We start from the raw sequence: 18,548 nt of genomic DNA on the forward strand, positions 1-18,548 counted from the left end.
TAAAGAAGGGAAAGGGACCTGTATGTGACAAAATGTTTGTGGCAGCCCTGTTTGTAGTGGCTAGAAGCTGGAAAATGAGTGGATGCCCATCCGTTGGAATGGCTGAATAAATTGTGGTATATGAACGTTATGGAATATTATTGTTCGATAAGAAATGACCAACAGGATGATTTCAGAAAGGCCTGGAGAGCCTTATATGAACTGATGCTGAGTGAAGTGAGCAAAACCAGAAGAACATTATATATGGCAACAACAAGACTATGTGATCAACCATGATTGATTTAGCTCTTCTCAGGATATGGTGATCCAAGACAATTCCAATAGACTTGGAATGGAAAATTCTCTCATCCAGAGGGAGAACTAAAATGCTATTGAGAGAAAAAAATTGGTCTTCCTCTTTTGGAAATCTCTATTCTAGAATCCATCCTCCAAAATGCTGTCACACTCATAGTCCTAAAGCAGAGGTCTGACCTGACCCTTCCTTGTGCAAGTCAACTTCACACCTCCTGAATGTCTTTCAGATAGGGGTTCTAGGGGCAGCTAAGTGGGCAGTGGATAGAGCACCAGCCCTGAAGTCAGGAGGACCCGTGGCCAAATCTGGCCTCAGACACTTAGCACTTCCTAGCTGTGTGACCCTGGGCAAAGAAAACTGAACTATAAGACAGGGGTTCTAAGCTGTGCTTCATGAATGGAATGGAATACTATTGTGCTTTAAGAAATGACCAGCAGGACGATTTCAGAAAAACCTGCAAAGACTTACATGAACTGATGCTGAGTGAAATGAATAGAACCAGGAGAACATTGTACATAATAACAGTAATATAGTGTGATGGTCAACTCTGATAAACTTATCTCTTCTCAGCAATACAGTGATCCAAGAAAGTTCCACCAGACTTGGGATGCAAAACACCATCTGCTTCCAGAGAAAGAACTATGGGGACTGAATGTTGATAGAAGCATATTATTTTTACTCCCCCCCCCCATGTTTTTTTTCCCTTTTGTTCTGATTTTTCTTTCACAATGTGACTGATGTGGAAATAGGTTTAATAGGATTACTCATCTATAACCTATATCAGACTGTTTGCTGTTTTAGGGAAGACGAGAGAAAATTTGGAATTCGAAATTTTACAAAAATGAATGTTGAAAACTATCTTTTCATGTATTGGAAAAGAATAAAATATTATTAAGTGAAAAAAGAGGTTCTTCACCATTTTTGTGGCACAAACCCGAGTGGCAGTCTATCGAAGCCTATGGACCCCTTGTGAGAATGATGTTTTTAAATGCATAAAATAAAATACAAAGAATTACAAAGGAAACCAATTATATTGAAATGCAATTATAATTTATATACATCTGCTACCTATTCCTATGCATATACATGACAATTTACACAGTACATAAACACATGTACAAACACATATGCATCTATATACAGACACATGCACACATGTGTATACACACACATTTTGTTGTTTAATTGTTTTTAAATCTTATCTGACTATGTGACCCCCTTTTGGGGATTTTCTTGGCAAAGATACTAGAGTGGTTTGCTATTTCTTTCTCCAGCTCATTTTCCAGATGGGGAAACTGAGGCAAACACGGTTTAAGTGGCTTGCCCAGTGTCACACAGCCAGGAAATTTCTGAGGATGTATTTGAACTAAAGAAGATAAGTCTTCCTAATTCCAAGTTTAGTGCTCTAGCCACTACACCACCTGGCTGCCTCTGGGTGTATTTATACACCTATGTGTATATCATGTGATTACATATAATGTATGTATACACATAACACACATTCACTGGGTGTTTCTTGAATATGTTCTCTCTTCTTACTCAAACAGGCTGGCTGCCTCAGGTCCCTCCGTATTTTATCCTACACATATACTCACAAACACGCCTTCTCAAAACAACTTTGTATTCATTTTGTGCATATTAAATATAAATATATGCAAATTATCTCCCCTGTTAGAATGTAAGCTCCTTAAAGGCAGAGAAGGGATCATTTTTATCTTATCTCCAGGAAGTAACCCAGAATTTACCATATAGTAAATGTTTAATAAGTGCTTACTGATTAGTTTCCAGGAAATGTTAAGTTCCTTGATGATAGATGGTTTTTGTCTTTACACCCTCATGGAAGCACAGAAGATATTTAATAAATGCTTTATTTAAAGCATTTTTATTCATCATTTAAAGCATTTGTTAAAGCTTTATTTAATAAACTGAATTCAGAACTATGACTGAAATTTTATAATTGGTGGAAAGCACTAAATATGGATAGACCTCATTTTATGCAACATTCTAGAGAGGAGGCAGCAGCTAGGTATCTCAGGGGATAGAGTGCTAACCATGAAGTTAGGAAAAAGAGCTCAGTTCAAATCCAACCTCAGACACTTACCAGCTGTGAGTCCCTGGGCAAGCTACTTAACCCTGTTTCCCTCAGCTTCCTCATCTCTAAAATGAGCTGGAGAAGAAAATGGCAGACCAGTCCAGCATCCTTAAACCCCAAACGGGGCCATAAAGAGTCAGACATGACTATATAACTGACCAATAGCACAAGGAGGGAAGGGATCTATTTATGTCTAAGTTTTCAAATAGTTGCATTTCAGAGATGCTTTCTCTTTATGATAATTCTTTAACTGGTAATGATTCACGTGCTTGACACTGGTAGGACATTGGAGATAATCTAGTTCTTAATTTTACAGATAGGAAGAGGGAAAAGACTTGCTCTAACGCAGCAACCTGAGAAGGAGCTGGGGCCGAGACTCTTTAACCACTTTTTCACATTCTCAAAACTAGACTAAACTCAAATATTGACCTGTTTGTATACGGATAATGCTCATAAGAAGTGAGATTATACAAAACTCCCCCCAAAGCAAAGAATTTGCCTTTAAAATGTAAATTTCTAATTGATTTAAATTATCTCTTTTCCATAAACTCTCACAGAACATTGGGTATTTATTTGTATAGATAGCTTGTATTTCTCCTATCCTAAGGTCCTTAAGGACCCAGATGCCTTTTTACTTAGTTCTACCTACACAAAGTAGGTGCTCCATAATTGCGTGTTCTATCAAATTGAAACATGGGATTTTTCTTCAAGTGAGAGCCCTTCTCTGGTGTGCTGCCTGAAGCCACCTCTCAAAAGTTCATCCCCCAAACTTAGGGCACTGACTAACAGCAGCACCATAACTCAGAAATGTCAGCCTCCTGAGACGCTATTCTTCGCCTCCTACTCATTTCCCAGCACCACTCCCTGGCACCAACCAAGCCAGGAACATCTGGTTTCTCTGAGGCAGCATGGTGTGGTGGAGAGAGCCTGAGCCCCGAGTCAGGAAGACCTGAGAACAAATTCTTGTTCAGGCACTTGCCAGCTCTGGGATTCTAAGCTGAATCATTTAAATACCAGCCTCAGTTTCTTCATCTGTGCATTGGGAATATGAATAATACCTACCTCACAAGGTGGTTAGTGAGAATCAATTCAGTTATAATGTGAGTAAAATGCTTGGCAAACTTTAAATCGCTAAATATAGTCAGCCATTGTTGTTTTTATTATTCTTGGGAATTCGAGTCTGTGGCAAGAAAGTGCCTTTGCAAAACCCCTTCCAATGACTGCTCCAGTGTTGTCTTTCTTTCTTAACCTCTTAATAAAAAAGAACTGCCTGAAATAGAAAAGGTCCTTGCAGATCATTCAAACAGGGGATTTTTCTAACCTTTCTGGAAATCTAGCTCCATGCAGCTCACTGACCAACAAGCAGAAAGCTGAGTGATTCTGACATGCTCAGAATTAACCCCTGTGACAATCCCAATTAGCCACCTGGGGAGGCTCGTCCACTTGCAGCAAAAGAATAAAAAATGTGGTCCAACAACAACAAGAACAACGAAATAGCCCCCGTCAATTAAAGGAACAGGATGGATCTCTAATCTTGGTTTTATCAGGTACCAGCGCTCCAGCCAGACCTTAATTGGTGTGGACAGCTGTTCACCGTGCTTGAAATTGGAAAGAGGCCCTGGATTATCTTAGAAAGGAAGGCTGTAACCCAGAGGAGCAGTACAGCCGCATCACAGAGGAGCAGAAAATAGCAGACGATAAATTTTTTAGGACCACCCTCTGGACTGCAAGTTGCACCAGACTGTGAGCTAATGGGTTCAGCTTTTTGGGACATGCATTATTGAACTGAGTCTGTCTTGCGGTTTCAAAAGCATTGTCGTTTCCCCACCTCCTAGAAGGAACTCAACCTATCTTCAAAGTCAGCTCAACTGCTACAAAGCTCCAGCTTATCTGTTAGGAAGAAACACTTTAGGGCACTGATCTGAAGCCTGAGATACTGGGAACTTACGAGAGGAACAGAACCTTTGCTGGATCAAAAACCTACTGTGGTTTTTCTCTGGCTCCTTTGTCCAGATCACGCCCACAACCCCCTTTCTTTTATGAGCAGAGCCGGCTGGTTCTGGACAACAACTGCCAGGCAAGACCTGACTGGAGCATTGTTTTAAGCTTGACACGTACCATGTCACAGGGGATGAGAATCAGGCTGGTGCCCCACCTGAATCGATCCACAAGCACAAGAGCTGAAGAAGTGCTAGGGTTATAAAGGCAAAAGACAATCCCTCAAGGAGCTCACAATCTAACAGGGAAATGGGAGGGAGGGAACTATGTGAAAATATGCAGAATGAATGAGAGGTAATTTTAAAAGGAAGATGGTGGTAGTCTTAAGGGGGATTAGGAAAGATTTCTTACAAAAAGTGAAATTTTTGCTGGGATGTGAAGAAAGTCAGGGGGTTGGGAGAAGGTGTGAAGGAAGGAGATCATTCAAGGCATGGAGGACAGCCAAGCAAAATGAACATATTGGGAAAACATGTGTCGTGGCAAGGTCGGCAAGATGATTAGTGTTAAAGGATTATATGGACAAAAGTCAGGTATAAGTAAGAGGACCGGAAAGGGACAGGTTAGAAATGTCTTTAAAAGCCCAAATAGAGGATCAAATATAAGCATTTATTAAGCGCCTACTATGTGCTTAAGAAATAAGTTGTGCTAAATGCTTTATAAATAGGATCTCATTTGTTCCTCGAAACAACCTGGGAGGTAGGTGCTATAATTACACTTGAAATTCTGTGATGCAATAAAGTTTCCAAAAAGCATGTGTCCCAGAACAACCTTGTGAAGGTGGGTGGAAGAAGTATTCCTTGTCCCTATTTTGCAGATGAAGAAATGGAGTCCTGCATGATAAAATGATTTATTCACTGTAATACAACTAATGACTCCTAAGTCCCTAAGTATGATTCCATTCCTCTTTTCTCTGGACACGGCCACCATGCTCATTTCCTTGTACCTGGACTACTGCAGTGTTGTCTTTCTTTCTTAACCTCTTAATAAAAAAGAACTGCCTGAAATAGAAAAGGTCCTTGCAGATCATTCAAACAGGGGATTTTTCTAACCTTTCTGGAAATCTAGCTCCATGCAGCTCACTGACCAACAAGCAGAAAGCTGAGTGATTCTGACATGCTCAGAATTAACCCCTGTGACAATCCCAATTAGCCACCTGGGGAGGCTCGTCCACTTGCAGCAAAAGAATAAAAAATGTGGTCCAACAACAACAAGAACAACGAAATAGCCCCCGTCAATTAAAGGAACAGGATGGATCTCTAATCTTGGTTTTATCAGGTACCAGCGCTCCAGCCAGACCTTAATTGGTGTGGACAGCTGTTCACCGTGCTTGAAATTGGAAAGAGGCCCTGGATTATCTTAGAAAGGAAGGCTGTAACCCAGAGGAGCAGTACAGCCGCATCACAGAGGAGCAGAAAATAGCAGACGATAAATTTTTTAGGACCACCCTCTGGACTGCAAGTTGCACCAGACTGTGAGCTAATGGGTTCAGCTTTTTGGGACATGCATTATTGAACTGAGTCTGTCTTGCGGTTTCAAAAGCATTGTCGTTTCCCCACCTCCTAGAAGGAACTCAACCTATCTTCAAAGTCAGCTCAACTGCTACAAAGCTCCAGCTTATCTGTTAGGAAGAAACACTTTAGGGCACTGATCTGAAGCCTGAGATACTGGGAACTTACGAGAGGAACAGAACCTTTGCTGGATCAAAAACCTACTGTGGTTTTTCTCTGGCTCCTTTGTCCAGATCACGCCCACAACCCCCTTTCTTTTATGAGCAGAGCCGGCTGGTTCTGGACAACAACTGCCAGGCAAGACCTGACTGGAGCATTGTTTTAAGCTTGACACGTACCATGTCACAGGGGATGAGAATCAGGCTGGTGCCCCACCTGAATCGATCCACAAGCACAAGAGCTGAAGAAGTGCTAGGGTTATAAAGGCAAAAGACAATCCCTCAAGGAGCTCACAATCTAACAGGGAAATGGGAGGGAGGGAACTATGTGAAAATATGCAGAATGAATGAGAGGTAATTTTAAAAGGAAGATGGTGGTAGTCTTAAGGGGGATTAGGAAAGATTTCTTACAAAAAGTGAAATTTTTGCTGGGATGTGAAGAAAGTCAGGGGGTTGGGAGAAGGTGTGAAGGAAGGAGATCATTCAAGGCATGGAGGACAGCCAAGCAAAATGAACAGATTGGGAAAACATGTGTCGTGGCAAGGTCGGCAAGATGATTAGTGTTAAAGGATTATATGGACAAAAGTCAGGTATAAGAGGACCGGAAAGGGACAGGTTAGAAATGTCTTTAAAAGCCCAAATAGAGGATCAAATATAAGCATTTATTAAGCGCCTACTATGTGCTTAAGAAATAAGTTGTGCTAAATGCTTTATAAATAGGATCTCATTTGTTCCTCGAAACAACCTGGGAGGTAGGTGCTATAATTACACTTGAAATTCTGTGATGCAATAAAGTTTCCAAAAAGCATGTGTCCCAGAACAACCTTGTGAAGGTGGGTGAAAGAAGTATTCCTTGTCCCTATTTTGCAGATGAAGAAATGGAGTCCTGCATGATAAAATGATTTATTCACTGTAATACAACTAATGACTCCTAAGTCCCTAAGTATGATTCCATTCCTCTTTTCTCTGGACACGGCCACCATGCTCATTTCCTTGTACCTGGACTACTGCAATTGGTTCCTGATTCCTTTGTCTCATGTCTCTTCCCACTCAGCTCTCAGTGATATTCCTAAAACTTGGATCTAAGCATGTCACTCCTGCCCCTGACTCAATAAACTCCAATAAGAATTGCTATGATTTGTAACCCATAGGTGGCCATGCTATGGAATCCACAGGCTGTGTGAGGAGAGCATTTCTTCACTTATTCATTCAAATATTTATTAAATACTTACAAAGAGCATTGTTTCTGGGGACTGAGGATAATTTGGAAGCATCCTTGGCAAAATTTTGCTTGGAAATATAAAACTTGCACCACTGCAAATATCCGTCATAATTACTGAATATGAATAATCTTAAACAGACTGCCTGGCAGGTCTGCATCTTGTATGTCAGAATTACCAATAACATTCTTTGGATGCTGTCTGCTTCCTTTCTGCGAATTCTCTTTGCTCATATAAACTCTTCTGGGAAAATCTATTCCTATGATCGCTAACACAAGTTGTTACAGGAAGTGAGTTGGTTTTATAGAAATCACCTCTTCTCAGCATCTAAAATACCAATTTCTGCTTTTTCTACTGGATAAGGGATCCAGAAAAAGGTGGGTTTGCAGCCAACAGCAGCAGGTGGCAAAGTAAATAGAAGGCTGCGCCTGGAGACAGAAAGAGCTGAATTCAAATCCAGCTTTAGACATGTCCTAGCAGTGTGATCCTGGATAACTCATCTAACATTGCTTGCCTCATCTAAAAATGATGAAATGAAGATAATCTTTCAAAAGATAAATGTTGAAAATTGTCTTTATGTATAACTAGAAAAAATATTATTAAACTTTTTGAAAAAAGGAAAATACTAATTAAATGCAGAGAAAGAGAGAGAGAGAAGATCAAATGAGAGACTATTTGTAAAAGCACTTAGCACAGTATGTGGTATACAGTAAATGCTTAATAAATGCTTTTATATTTCCTTTCATAACCATGGAAATCTATATTTAGGGAAAACAGCATGATCAAGTGGATTTCCATTTGGATCATCAGCCACACTTTCTGTAGAGATGCTATCTCAAGCAGAAGGGGTCTTCAACAGGTTGGTTTCCAACCCGTCAGTTTCCAAGTCTTATCTGGTTAAACTCAAACTAGCTATCATAATCCTGTTTTCCTGAGGAGGGGAAAAGTAAGCCAAGGGCATGAAGCTAATAGCAACTGGTCAATTCTCTGCGGCATCAGCATCCCTCCCCTCACCCCCAGCCCTGTTCCTCTCAGCCTGGAGCCCTCCAATCTTTGAGGCGTACTGCAAATTTTCACCAGAAAATCCTGGAAGTTTGGAAGATCTACTTGTGAGACAAACCTCTGTCTATCTGTTATTCAAGTTGATCTGGAACCAGAGAGTTCTGACTGGCTTCACTTGGGAATGTGGCTATGGCCTCAGAACTCTGCCAGAGATGGTTTGCAAATTGTTTTGACTAAGAGAATCTGTCTGGGGTCTCTTACCAAGCTCTACATCCTGGTCATCTGTCAAGACAAGGATGATGTTTGGACGGATGTTTCTCCGGTCCCTCTGGAACCTCCCTTTGAGGCGCTGGCTTGACAGGAAGGCTGAGCTGCTGTCCAGCAGGGAGAGTACAGTCACAGTGAATAAGCCGAAAAGAAGGGTATAGGGAGCCATTATTTCACTGATTTGGTTCCTATGAAAGCCGGGAGATTGAAGTTGTTTTCTTTATCTTCTCCTATTTCAGATCTGTGAGTAAAAAAAAGGGAAAACCACATCGATATTCACGCAAAAATAAACCAAAATTAATTTTTAAGGAAATTCTTTTGCACGAACTGTGAAATTCTTTGAAAAAATAAGTAAGCCACAGCCAGCCCGTCTCAAGTCCACACAGAGCAAGAGCAAAATATGTTCAGTTTCCCAAGACGACACACGGCCCCAGGGACCCCTCTCTGCTGGAGTCCGGCAATCATCTGGAGTGTCGGATGATGCCCTATCTGCCCAACCCCCAACCTGAGAAACCACTTGTCTCTAGACAACTAGACTCTTGAGACACACTCTTCAAAGAAGAGAGGAAAGAAGAAATCAAGCTCTTGTCACAGTTGTGATAGAGCATTGGAAGTGAAGCTGGAGAAAGGGTTCAAAGCCAAGCTTTGACATTTGCTAGTTGGGTAACCCTGGGTAAGCCCCAACATCTGGGAGCCTTAGTTTCTGCAATGGGGATAATGTAATATAGATACTATCTATCTCATAGGATTTTCGTGAAGAGTGTGTTTGGCACATATAACCTATATCACACTGCTTGCTGTCTCTGGAAGGAGGGAGGAAGAAAAATTTGGAACTCAAAATCTTTTATAAGATAAATGTTGAAAATTGTCTTTACATATAACTGGAAAAATAAAATATTATTGATTTTTTTGAAAAAAAAAAGGGAAAATGCTAAGCAAATGCAGAGATAGAAAGAGACAGAGTGTGTGTGTGAGAGAGGAGAGAGAGAGAGAAAGAAAGAATGAAAGAAAAGGAAGAGAAAGAAAGAAACATAAAGGAAGGAAGGAAGGAGGGAGGGAGAGAGAAGAAAGAAGAGAGAGAGAGAGAGAAGGAAAAAGACAAAGACAGAAACAGAAACAGAGAGAAGAGAAAGAGAAAAGAGACAGAGAGGAGAGAGACAGAGAGAGCACACATGTTTTGGGGACTTTAAAAACAGTAGGCAACCTTTTCCCTCCCTTCTTTGTAAAGGTAGAAGACTATGGTATGAAGGGGAACATTGCTTACATCATTGGACTTTATGTGTTAGTTGTAAAAAGATATTTTAAAGGTATTTTTTAAAAAGATAACTTTGCTTTTCTCTTTTTTTCTTTTTATAAGAAATGGATATCAAAGGAGGCATACATTGGGAAATGAAGATAATATAAAAACCAAAATATTAACCCCCTCTTTTTGTGTGGCAATTGGGGTTAAGTGACTTGTTCAGGGTCATACAGCTAGGACATGTTAAGTGTTAGAAAATGGATTTGAACTTGGATCCTCCCAACATCAGGGAGGGTACTCTCTCTACTGTGCCATCTAGCCACTCCTATCACCCCCCCCCCCTTTTAAATGAATACCACATAAGCCATTATCATAATTTTGTCCATGTTGTTCAAGCTATAGCTTCGGGTCCAAAGCCATAGCAACAAGGATAGTGTCATGCAATAGGATTATAACTGGAGAATTTCCCTGTGCTAACACAGCTAGCTTGTTCTTTCAAGTGACATTCTACTTATCAAAATGAACTTTCAAGTGTCTTCCCAGGAGTAAACGTATGTTGTTTCTTTTATCTAACGGGAATGGAGCACGGTCCTTCCCCTCCAAAAAGGGTCAAGAAGTCGAGGTTTTACAGCTGGTTTATTGTGTGACCTTGGGCAAATGACAACCTCTCTGCTGTCCATCTGAAATACCCGTCCTTACCTATCACTCCCAGGGCCCCTCTGAGGACAAAGGAGAGCAGAGATGTGCAACTACTCCATGTTCTCCAGGGGGAAGGTGCTCTACATAAGCGATTTTATTATTAGCAAAGTATTATAACATAGGACGGGTCTGCGAGATATCAACATCCTGACTGAAATGAGCATGACACACTTATGATGAGAAACAGATCTTTTTGCTTTTGGAGGACAAAACCTTCCTCAGTTAATGGAATCCCAAAGTATATATCTTAAGCAATGCAAATCAGCTGGGATGACCTGCGGTGTCTCCATGGCATTTGCTAGCCTGGCTTTTGCCAAGTCCCCTTTTCTCTCTGCGCCAATTCTTCCACTATAGGATGAGGAATTTGCAATAGATTCTAAAGTCCCTTTGCACCAAGATTTTAAGCTGGGACACGCCGGGGAGACTGAATTTCCTGGTGTCAGCAGCGGCTCATGCAGACACAGCTGAGATATGTACTCCAAGTGTAAGCCTGTCACCTGACCGATCCTGTGGGAGAGAGATCGTTCTCCTGGGAACTGACAAAAATTCCCACTGGGATTCTTCAGGATCAATGGGATTTCCATTCCCTAATTTTAGCCAGAAAACCAGTAGCAAGGAGATAACAATGAACAAGTGCTAATTATTATATCAGATCAAGTGATCAATGAGTCAATTTTTGATGAATTTCTCAAGCCATGACTTTCCCTGGCCCAGTGCCAGCTCACTGTAATAATGTGGTGAAAATCAATTTAAAAAATGACACAAGGGAAGCTGCCTACTTTTTGTGAGATTCAAAGTAACTGAACTAAAAGGGCCTACACTGAACCCCATTCAGCAAAACCAACTTGATATTCCATCCAAAAAGCAAATAGCACTGCTTTGTTCCTATGAGCCAATTTCAGAACCACACAACCAGTCTCCTCTCTGAGTGCAGTGCTGGCATCTTCTTTCCAGCCCAAGGCTCTCTATCCCAGTATAAGATCTTTGGAAACAGTTAATTCCCAATATTTGCAGAAAAATTAGCTCCTGCATCTGTATTTAACCTGGAGAAATGTCAAGAGAGACATGAGTTAGTATTTTGAAATCAAAATAGATTTCAATACTTCTATGCAGACATTCATTATTGATTGCTAGACTGTTACTGAGGGAAGGGCCCTTAGAATTGGGAGTATGGGAGGGGGTGGGTGGGAGTGGAAAGGCCCTTGGGCTCTTAGAATATGGAAGTCACAGCGTAAAAGATCCTTACAACACAGAATATCAGGGCTGGTAGGGGATGGCGGTGGTGAGGAAAATCTCAGAACGCAAAATTAGAAGCACCCTTAGAGATCAGCTGGTCTAACCCTCTGATGTTTATAAATGAAACTGAGAAAAGGAAGAAGTAATTTGCTTTATGTCACTCAGGAGAACTAGAACTTGACTTACTGATTCCCAGTCATGTCCCTCCATACTGTATCCCTTTTTTTTTCCTTTTAGAAAGTAACAGGGTCCAGAAAAAAACAGAAACACTTGTTATTAAATTCCCTAAAATTAAAAATGAGCAGAATAACTAGTTTGGGAAAATCCAGGCCAGTATGGGAAAAGGAAAGTAAGGGGAAATGAGATAGAGGAAAAACCTTCTTCCCAGGAAAGCAGTTTTGGCTCTGGCTATCCCCCTCCCACCTCGATCTCCTATCCCTAGCCTCTCGTGGCACTGTCTGCACCTAATACATGTTCTCAAGTATGTTTTTGTAATTTATAGTTGTCTACATATTCCCTATGAGGTTGGAACCTCTATGAGGGCAGGCATTGCATCTGATCTAATTTTTGTATCCTTCTTAAAGGCCAGAAGAGTAGATGTTCTATACTCACAGGAGGGAAGGGATTTTACAGATATTCTAGTCTACTCTACCCCATTTTATAGATAAGGAAATTGAGAAGCAAAAGGGATGGATAAGTGATTTGCTGAAGATCACAGAAATAGTATAAATGGTAGGGCAGGATTTTAACCTAGATCCTCGGATTCCAAATCTCATGTGAATTTACATACAAGATAACTAAGACCCAGAGAGTTATTCCATGGGTAGCTAAAGGGAAAGTCAGGACTAGAAGCAAGATCCAGGTGAGAAAGGCCTTGAAGGGCCAGATAAGATTTTAGATGGACAAAGGGAAGGGTATTTCAGGTAAAGGAAACAGCTTGAGGGAAGAGGGAGAGGCAGAGGAGGAAGGGGAATGTGCAATTGAAAACCTCTCACATCCAGAATCCTGTCTAGACTCAGGATGACACATCCACATCTGTCAGCCCTTCTTCCTGGATCCTCCCTTTGCTGTAGGCAGTGGCTCTCTTTCTCTCTGGCAGGGCCATGACTTCTCTGGCCCCAGATGCACAGGGAAGAATAAAAAAAAAAAACAAAAAAAAAAAAAAAAACACCCAAAATCCAGCCAGGAACAAAGGAACAGAAGAACTGTAGCCCTGTACACATCACCCTCTCTCATCTCCTACCCACTCAGACTCAGCACATAAGCAAAATATTCACTCTCAAAGTGAGATGCATCAGTAGGGATGCCCCTGCACTTGTACTCTATCCCTGCCTAGCCGGACCACTGAGGCAGTCCCACAGCATATAAGTGAGCCAAATTGTACACTTACTGATTCCTTTCTTCCTTTCCTTCTCTCTCCTCCTCCCTCCTTTCCTCCCACCCTTTTTTCATCCCTCTCTCCCTCCTTCCCTTTCTTCTTCCTTCTTTTTCCTTCCATTTCCCCCCTTTCTTTCCCTCCTTCCCTCCCTTCTTTTCTTTCTTTCTTCCTTCCACAAATATCTATTTATGGAGCATCTACTATGGGCAAAATATCATGCTTGGTCACATAGGGAGCTGATATCAGATGGCATCAGGCTGCTGATGCCTAGGAATACAAAGGCAACAGGATATGTACATAAATATAACATGAAGTATTTTCAGGAATACTGATCTGTATTGGTAGAGGGAGTTTCCTTACTGGGAATTCTTTATAATAATGAAACCATAGCTCTGAACTCTACTTTTCTCCTCCTCCCCCAAAAAAGTATTAACAGATTCAGTGAGGAAAAATAATTTCCAGCTTGGAAGGATTAGATGGGATGGAGGGAATCTGTGGATTTGACTTTAAAAAACAACAACATTCTAATAATTTCAATCTAATTGGCTTCCTTTGTAATCGTATGCATTTTGTTTTATAAATTTATTATAAGTAATTATTAAATATAAATTTAAAAACAATCTGAGAAGGGGTCCCTAAGTTTCAGCAGCCTGCGAGATTTAGAACTAAGACACCTTAAAGTCATTACACCCAATCCTTATAAGAAAACTGAGGCAGACAGAGATTAAATGATTTGCTTAGTGATTTTACCAAGATGAATGATAATAGCATCCAAATGCTTTTTGGCTGATTGTGTTTATGGATGATCAGAAAATAGCATGATTAGAAAAAAATTTTAGAGATCATCCAAGCCCTTGCTACTAAATGTCTGAAGCAGAATTTGAATCCAGGTTTTTCTGAAAGGGAAGAGCTGGGGCCCTGTTCACAAAACCAGATAGGGCAGGGACCTGAAGGAGGATATAATATTAAAAGGAGAGGTGGAGAGGAGAGGGCAGTTTAATGGAGAAACAAGACCTAAGACGGGAGGTGGACTGAGCAGTTGGTGGGGTAAAGATCTGTGGGGCATTAACTCAAGATTACAAGGGGGATAGCCCTGGTTAGTCTCTGGGGCAAAGGGGGTATAAATAAGAAAGGAGCAGAAGCAGAGAAGTCATACTGGGGGAAACAGGGATAACCCAAATGCTCCCTCCATCTGGGGAGCACTGCAGATTTACAAAGCACTTCCAACACCTATGATCTCATGAGACATAGGTGGGAGGTAGGGAGGGAGAGGGCAATCATCCCACTTTACAGATTGGGAAATAGACTTCAATAGATGAAGTCACAGGTGGAGAAAAGGTCAGGTTGGCAAGATTACAGGGGCCAGGCACAGGTTACTGGGTTGCTCTGCCCACAGGAAGCCCTGCCAGTCAGATCTTGGCAAAGGAGAGAAGGCATCCCTTCTGCAACAATGGACAAGCTTCTCCTGTGTGGATGGCCACAGAAGGCCACGGCCACATGTGGAGAGCTTTGCGCAAGGATCCTCTGCTTTTAAAGGCACTTTTAAGAAAAAGCCAGTTGGTGCTCAGTGACCAGGCCGCCTTGCTTACCTCTGAGCTAGATTTCCCTCTCCCCTACTGGGGCCGTCTTGAGGGATCTGGAGCTGGAAGTGGCTACCAGATGTTCCTAACCTTTTTTATGCTATGGCCTCCTTTGTCACTATGGTGAAGCACCCAAAACCCTTCTCAGAAGTTAAAAAAAAAAGTTCATAGTTAAAAGGCAATACTAAATTTCATTAGGTTACTGAAAATAAAGATACGTTTTTCTTTCCATTTAAGTTCACAGACATACTGAAGACCCCAGCTTGAGAATTCCTGCTCTAGACATTCCTTTCCCTCTCCCCCATATAATAAAGAAACTGAGGTCCAGGGAGATAAAAATCATTAGTTTAAGGTCATGCATATAGTAAGCAGTAGGGTCTAAATATAAACTTAGGTTTTCTAAAGCTGCTAGCTTCAGAAAAATCTGGGAACAAGGACTCCTGGGTTTTAAGCCCAGGAATGCGGTCAGACTTACCACCCACTCAGGGGCAAACGTTCCATTTCTCTATTAGAAATTCAGATAAAATGACAAAGAACACTGGATTTGTCAGCGGATGGCTGGATTTTCAGGCTAGTTCTAATGTTCACTGTTTCTGTGATGTTCGTCAAGTCCCTTATATCTGGACTTGTTTGTAAAAATGAGAAGATTGGACTAGAAGATCTAAGAAATCTTTAGCTCTAAAGTCTATGATTCTGAGCAGATTCTCCCTAATATCCTATGTTTCCATGCTGGACAACTCAATGAAGCACAATAAAAAACAGACTCGGGAAGTGTAGAACAGTAGGGTCTGGAGTGAATGGATCTTGTGCCTGTGAGAACCTGAACAAGTCATCTTCCCTTTTGGGAAGTGTGTTTCCTTCACTCTGAGGGATTAGTGCAGATTCTCTGGAAGGTCCTTTCCAGCTCCAACTCCTGTCATCTTGTTGGGCAAAACTGGCTGCCAGATTGTGGAAGCATTGCACCTCCATGAGGATGTCCAGGAGTTCTTCTGTGGAGGGGGAGGGATGAATGAATCACACTTCAAACTGCATGGCCCCATCATACCCATTCCACAGGGATGAGCTGGGGAGTCACTCTCCCCCAAGGCTGGCCGGAGTGCTGGAGGAGGGGAAGGAAATGGCAAAGTTCAGGAGATGAGTTAAGCTCGGCTTTGCATCCACTTCTGCAATCAGCACATCTCTACTCATTTAAACAGGAAGACCAACTCTACAAACACAACCGCCACTGGGGAGATTCTGGGGTCACAAGCTTACCTCCCTTCCCAAACCATCCATTGGCTGACGCCTGAGCTTTCAACATCCCATCATCTCCCCCTCTATCTAAGGCTCAGATCCTTGCCAAAATGCAAAGTCTCCTGGGATGGGGGAGGCAAGGAGGGTCATATGAGTCACTGACATTACAATGCAAATGAAGGATTTGGAAGTTATTTTTTAAGGGATGGAGAGGAAGGGAGGTAGCAGAAGGGCAATCTGGGGGTTCCCAAGATGAATCGGCTTCTTTCCCGGCTTTGCACAAAAGAAGGATATCAAAGAATGGCTAAAAAGTTAAGAAATGCCTCATGATGATTAATAACAACAACATGTATATAGCACTTACTTTGTACCAGGCACTATGCTAAGCACCTTTAAGCCATTATCTCATCTGACTCTTATAATAGGGGAGGGGAGTCAGGCATTGTTATTATTCCCATTTTTTGTTCATATAGATTATTTGTGCTCGACCTGGGTACCCTTCCAGGCTCCTATTGGTTTGATAGCCACATAATGATGATATTTTGTTCCTCTTCTGTATGAAAGACAACCACTACCATATTATTTCCATTTTCAGATGAGGAAACTGAGGCAAATCAAAGTTAAGTGACTTGTCCAGGATCACATAGTATCAGAGTCTGAACCTGAACTCAGGTCTTCCTGATCACAGATCTAGCGTTCTATCTGCTGCTTCAAAGACATTTCAGTATAGATAATTTCAATATATAAAGGTCAAATTTCAATTTTTATTTCAATATATAAAGAGGACTGTATAAGAAACTGAACTTCTGTTATAAATTTAACTAGTAATAGCAAAACTGTCCTGCTCATTACATCTTCTTCTAAACTTGGGTAAGTGTTTTGTTATGGGTAAGAGCTGTCCAATCTTGAGTTCCATGGCTAAGAACAGACTCCACCTTTGGCAGGAATTGTCTGACCTTATCTTCTGCTGGGGTTCTGGCAGTGGTTGCTTGAATGCTGGGTCTGGCTCTGTCTCTCACTGGAAATGGGGTTCCTGGTTCCTCCTGCACTGGGCACTGCTCTAGCCTTGTCTCCTGCAATGGAGGGGATCCCTTGGCTGCCTTGCTCTAGCTTCAGGTGCTGGGCTGATGTCCTCTCCTTCAGGCTAGTCTGGCCCTGTCTCCTGCTAGAAAGTGACTGGCTCAAAATCATTTAGGGAATTAGTCAAAGATGGCTGGATTTTCAAAAGATTTTCCCCAGGAGCCTCTGGGTGTTTGGATGGCAAAGACCTTGTAAGTCCAGGAAGTGGCAGGTTCCTTCCCAGATGGCATAAATCTATGCCTATAGGCAGGGCAGGTGCTTAGTGGGCACCAGAGGCCTTGTTCCCAGGGCCTAATATAGACCTTGTACTTGGAAAATTGTCATGGCTACTTTGGGAGACACTAACCTACAACGGCTTATTTTAAAAATTCTATACCTGGAAGGGATCCTCTCCACCTAATCTCCTTATGAGTTTATCTGCAGGAGAAAGCACCCGGAGGATTCCGAGTTTTGTAGATGTCTGCAATGTAGTCTGCTCTCTTCACCTTGAAAATTACATTTAACTAGTCCAGTGCATAGGCATAAAGCCAATTGACAGTCCCTGCGTGCTTTGGGGGAGGGAGGTGGGGAGAATGCAATTACAAATAGAAATGTCCACCTCTGCTCATTGTGTCCAGTGTCACACTTCAGCAATCGACCCACTTGTGGACAAAAGCAGCCCCTGCAGCCCTGAAATAAAGTCACGACTCCCCAGAGCCTCTCTGGCCAAAAGCAATAAATTTGGACCTTAGAAAAGTCATTGTTCTGTTCTAATTGTTGAGCTTCACAATGCTACCCTTTGTAGGCAGCTGGGTGGTAGGGAGGGAAGAAACACAAAGGCAGAAGTTAGGAGACCTCGATCTTGATGCCCCATACCTTTGTTAGGTGTGTGATTTGGTCTGAGACACCTAAGCTCTCCAGAATACTTTCTCATCTGCAATAATAATAACAATACTAATACTGGAAAAATAATAAGAGTAATAGTAACAGAATAAAAGACTTCCAAGGTAGAGAGATCCAGAAGGGCACATAAAAACCCCGAGGACACAGGATGAGGTACACAGCATCTCTAATGTTCTGTCTGGTGCTGACGATCACAATTATATGGGCGTTCTGAAAATAGTGGTGCAATTCAAAGCTATAAAAGCTAAAAACTGACTTTTGGGACATTGTATGTGCAAGGCAATGTGATACAGTTGTACTGAGGATACATTTAGGGAGTCTGATGAAGAAAGAAAGCATCCTAACACATTGATTCAACTACAAAAAGCAATTTATTTGTCTATCTGTGCAACATTGAACATAGAACACCAAATACAAGGGGTAAAGACAGGATGGAAACTTATGCCAAATCCTATTTGCTGATATGTACTTTGCAATCCACAGACTCTAGCCTCCTGGACTGGTCCACAAATGAGACACTCCATCTCTCCATTCTGGGCATTTTCTCTGGTTGACTCTCATGCCTGGAAGCTCTACTTACTGACCTCTCTAGCTTCCTCTAAATCCAAACTAAAAACCCATCTTTAACAGGAAGCCTTCTTCAATTCTTCTTAATTCTTGGGGCTTCCTTCTGTTAATTGTGT

General features: G+C 41.7%; 1 protein-coding gene across 2 annotated transcripts in view; it reads right to left on the reverse strand.

The window, feature by feature from the left end:
* Nucleotides 1-18,548, reverse strand: part of SULF2 (sulfatase 2) — a 136,139-nt gene that overhangs the window by 102,819 nt on the left and 14,772 nt on the right. For both annotated transcript variants that reach the window (XM_051976527.1, XM_051976528.1), the window contains exon 2: nucleotides 8,532-8,778. In XM_051976527.1, the coding sequence (XP_051832487.1) occupies nucleotides 8,532-8,706 (175 nt within the window). In that variant the 5' untranslated portion in view covers nucleotides 8,707-8,778. The remainder of the gene's footprint in view (nucleotides 1-8,531; nucleotides 8,779-18,548) is intronic.

This window comes from Antechinus flavipes, chromosome 2 (genome assembly GCF_016432865.1).
Source record: "Antechinus flavipes isolate AdamAnt ecotype Samford, QLD, Australia chromosome 2, AdamAnt_v2, whole genome shotgun sequence".
Lineage (NCBI taxonomy): Eukaryota > Metazoa > Chordata > Mammalia > Dasyuromorphia > Dasyuridae > Antechinus > Antechinus flavipes.